The sequence below is a fragment of the Carassius auratus genome, unplaced genomic scaffold (genome assembly GCF_003368295.1).
Source record: "Carassius auratus strain Wakin unplaced genomic scaffold, ASM336829v1 scaf_tig00215982, whole genome shotgun sequence".
Classification (NCBI taxonomy): Eukaryota; Metazoa; Chordata; class Actinopteri; order Cypriniformes; family Cyprinidae; genus Carassius; species Carassius auratus.
Genome location: NW_020528345.1, coordinates 18,489 through 22,711, shown reverse-complemented (window position 1 = coordinate 22,711; position 4,223 = coordinate 18,489). Strand labels below are relative to the sequence as shown.

Genomic DNA, 4,223 nt, shown 5'->3' with positions numbered 1-4,223 from the left:
ATGATGTGCCTTTCATCTGCTGCAGTAAGTATCTTTGGGTGACATTGCTGACCAGTCCTCAATTTCTTTGTGCTTCTTCAATAGAGCTTGGGCAGCACATCTGAAGCAGCGCATCCGTCTTATGTCTTGTTGCTGCGTCTTGCCGTGGTATATGTTTTTTTTTTAGCTGAGTTTGGCTGTTCCTAACCCAAATTTTATTTTGATGCTTTGGAAATGTTTTTATAACGTTTATGCCAATAAAACCCCTTGAATTGAATTAATTTTTGTGTGCGATTAATTTTGGAGGGAAAAGGGGACTGCTCCGATAAGGTATAATAATTTACAGTATGTGCTTTATATATTTTTCTTGTGCTTCTATGGTCATAATTACTAACATGCTTAAGTTATGTTAAGACACATTCACATAAATATATACACATGCACAACAAGTGAATATCAATGAATGCCAGAAGCTGCTCAGTTTAAGTCAAGAAAAAATGTCAACAGTGAAAAATATACAAGGCAACCAATTGTGAGAGGGTAGATATATTTTCCTTGATATTTTTTCCAGAGCAGCAGTGTACATGTGCTTCTTTCATCAAAAATTTTAAGAGCCATGAACATGAGTTATGCAGCTGAAATTCTTCACTGTATTCTAAATAACAACTACTAAAATCATGACTTCAGTTTTTTGGTCAAAAGTCAGTCTCAAATTGTTTCACATGTCAGCCTCTTCAATTTAAAAATAGATTAATAATCTTTCTTTTTGCAATTATACTTTTTATTTGCTGGGATCATCCACATTTATGCTACATATCCTATCATCACAATGCAGTGTCTAACAAACGATCTGTGTAACTTTAATGACTAAATTAACCAAAGAACACCCTTGCAAGATACAAGTTAGCTATGTTATCTAGTTGAGCTAGTAAAAATAAATAAAAAAACAAAAATTATAGTTAAACTAGCTAAAGTTAATTGTAATCAGGTGTAGTAATACGGTCGCAAACAAGTGTTAACCACTTTAACAACAAATCTAATAACCGACGATAAACGTTGTATGTCAACGAACTTGAAGAGAATTTGAGGTAAATGTAGCCCATCATCAGATTATGGTAGCTAATATTAGTTAAGTGTTTGTTATTTAAGCAACGATTAAGAGTCTACCTACCTCAGACTCTAATAAACATTAATAAAGCTGGCTACAGAAAATACAACTATTATATAAATTCATGAGAGGTCGGCTAATGCGTTCAAATGTCGAAAATACAGTAATTATATCAATTTACCAGCGAGCGTACTTCAGAAACATTGAAAATGTGTGGAGTTCAGCGCTGGAACTATCAGTGTTTGGAACTATTGGCTGCTCCACGACACGCTTTACTTCCGGATTCCAAAGTTTCTATGGCAGTCTATGGGAGTGTCGCAACTCTGTTTTTCAACGGCTCTGGTCCACCCGTTCCAGGAATAACCATCAATCACAGAAAAGAGCAAGTAAATCTGGAGATCTCCTCTTCTGCTGTATCAGACTCTGTTCTGTACTACTGTGTTATGAGGTCCGCAGTGTCAGGAAACATAGTAACGTAGAACAAAAAAACTTTCAACAAAACATCACTGCTATAGCCTGGCAAAAATAACACCATCTATAAGTACAGTTGATGACCAGCTGAATGTCTGGGATTTCCTAAAATATTGCTGGAACTTGGAACATGAATTAGCATACTAAATGTCTTAATGAAAACGTCACATTACAGAAAGGTTTAGTTGATAAAAAATGTCATTAGCATGAAGAACAACCTGGACATGTGCGATTAGTGTGTGATGTCACTAACCACACCCACTTCTACATTAATTCAAACTGTAGAGTCAGTGAACCGTATCTTCTTAATTCACATTAAATACATGAATTCCCTAAAGTACATCATTACAGTGTCTCTAATTACGGCAAACATTATTTGTATTAAAACTTTGTATTAAATAAATTACTTGAAATATTAACATGGACAGATGTCGACTGCTGATTCTCATGACATGTTCTTTTTTAAGTGTCATTTTTGAATCTTGGTTTTTTTTAGAGATGTTTTTAGAAATAATACTTATTTTATCAAAAGTGACAGTAAAGACATTTATAATATTACCATAGAGTTCTATGTCAAATAACTGCTATTTCTTGAGCGTCAAATCAGCACATTACTGTAGAATAATTTCTGAAGTATCCATTCATCATTGTTAAAAATTAAATTATTTTACAAGATGAATTGCTAGTGATGGAAGAGAACACTATTCTGATGCAAACTATTATGAATTTCATACTCTTCTTAAAATGTATGTAATATAGTGTACATTTGGGACAATTCTGAAAGGTTTTCATAAATTCCTGTCCACCGTGCAGTATAGTTGGAGCAATTTTGCACATTTAACTTTTTGAATGCATTAATTCTGAGATACATGTATGTGTTCGTTATCTGCCACTAGGGGATGAAGTTACAGCAAAAACAATACATGCAGAGAATTATTTACATTCAGAATTCTAATGGTATTTTCTTAAAACAGAGGGCAAAATAATCAAAGATTTCAAACAGAGAGAGAGAGTAACTCTGAGCTTTATATAATAGCTCAAGTACAAAAGAGCAAAATCAAATCCTATTAACTGACAGTAATCACAGTTTCTAGTGGAAAGATAGAAGGTGGTCTAAATATCTGAAACCACACCCACATTTATAGACTATTAGCTGCACAAATGACTCCCCATTACATTGATGCATTTACTTTCAACTTCAAATCATTAAGCATATATTAACACGCCTAATTTATTATAAATACATTTCTTACCATGGAGAGATGTGTTTTACTTCTTCTTATAACAGTAACAGGTAAAGTGCATTTCATTAGACTTGAACAGACTGAGTATTCAAAGTGTTGTGTACATATTAATTTAATTGATATTATTAATTGAATCGGATATTCTATATTTCATTGCATAATAAAAGTTATAATTCATAGCACTGTTACTTTATCAACAGAGAGAACAGGAGTTAAATTAAACTTTTAATAAAGAATAATTAATTCTTTTGCAGGTATATTTGCTGATAGCATTGAACCAAAAGACAAGGACAATATAATCATTAAAGAAGGAGAGTCTGTAACACTGAGCTGCACATATGATGCAAGCAGTAACAATATTATGCTTTACTGGTACAGACAGTATCCCAAAACACAACCTCAGTATTTACTGTGGAAAGGTGCTCGACTATGGAGCCATGTTGAGGATATACCAGACCGCCGGTTTCAGTCAATTACAACTGAATCATCCACTGAACTCACTATTGCCAGTGTAACTCTGTCAGATTCAGCTCTCTATTACTGTGCTCTAAGAGTTGGACCCCAGTGATAAAAAATGCCTGAGATGCTTTACAAAAACTCACATCCAAACTAATTGCTTTGAATTGTATTTGATCAACTGAAAATCAAACCACAGATATACTTTATGTGAACCACAAAGTCTCTGAATAACAGAATATGGCAACACCTGCCAAAACTTAACTGAGATAAATGAAATTAAGGATAAAAGTTTACTTCGTGAATTATTACCACCCTTCATGCTGTGATCATCAGTGTTCATGCTGATGATTTATAAATTAAAAACAGCTCATTCATTTGACTTTACCAGACAATTAATATTTTACCTCAACGGTCCAAACTAAGGTGTTGTTTGAAGAAGGAGATAAATTGTATATGTATATATGAATCTCATTACATTCATATATTTAACTTTCAATTGTAACTCATTAAGCATTTATTTATTGGCTTATTTTATTAGCAAATTTTTGACCAAGGAAAGATGTGTTATACTTGTTATTCTAATAACAATTTCAGGTAAAGTGCATTTCAAATATCAGCAATAGACTAAAATATATGGTGGAATCAAAGTGTTGATTATGTACATATTTAATTCATTGATTATAAATTATAATTCTGACATCATATATTGTTTTTTATGTAGTTAATTCATTGCACAGTATATGTAACAACAAAAAGGAGAGGGGTTTCATTAAACTTTTCTAGCTGGAAAACATGCAACATCTTACTTAAGTACACTGTCCTGCAGATAAACTAAAACTTCTTGAAAATGATGATTTTTATTTTTGTTTTCATTTGTTCTCTAACAAAAGTATATTCTATCACAAACTGTCAGGATTTTATAATTTTTGTTTGCTGTTCTATTATTTCATATGAATATTTAT

At 32.4% G+C, this 4,223-nt stretch overlaps 1 gene segment (V, D, J or C); it reads left to right on the top strand.

Moving 5' to 3' along the window:
* Positions 1 to 2,812: 2,812 nt before the first annotated feature.
* On the top strand, positions 2,813 to 3,383 carry LOC113096553 (T cell receptor alpha variable 18-like). The segment is given in 2 exon segments: positions 2,813 to 2,852; positions 3,057 to 3,383. Coding segments are annotated over 2 exon segments (354 nt in total).
* Positions 3,384 to 4,223: the final 840 nt, after the last annotated feature.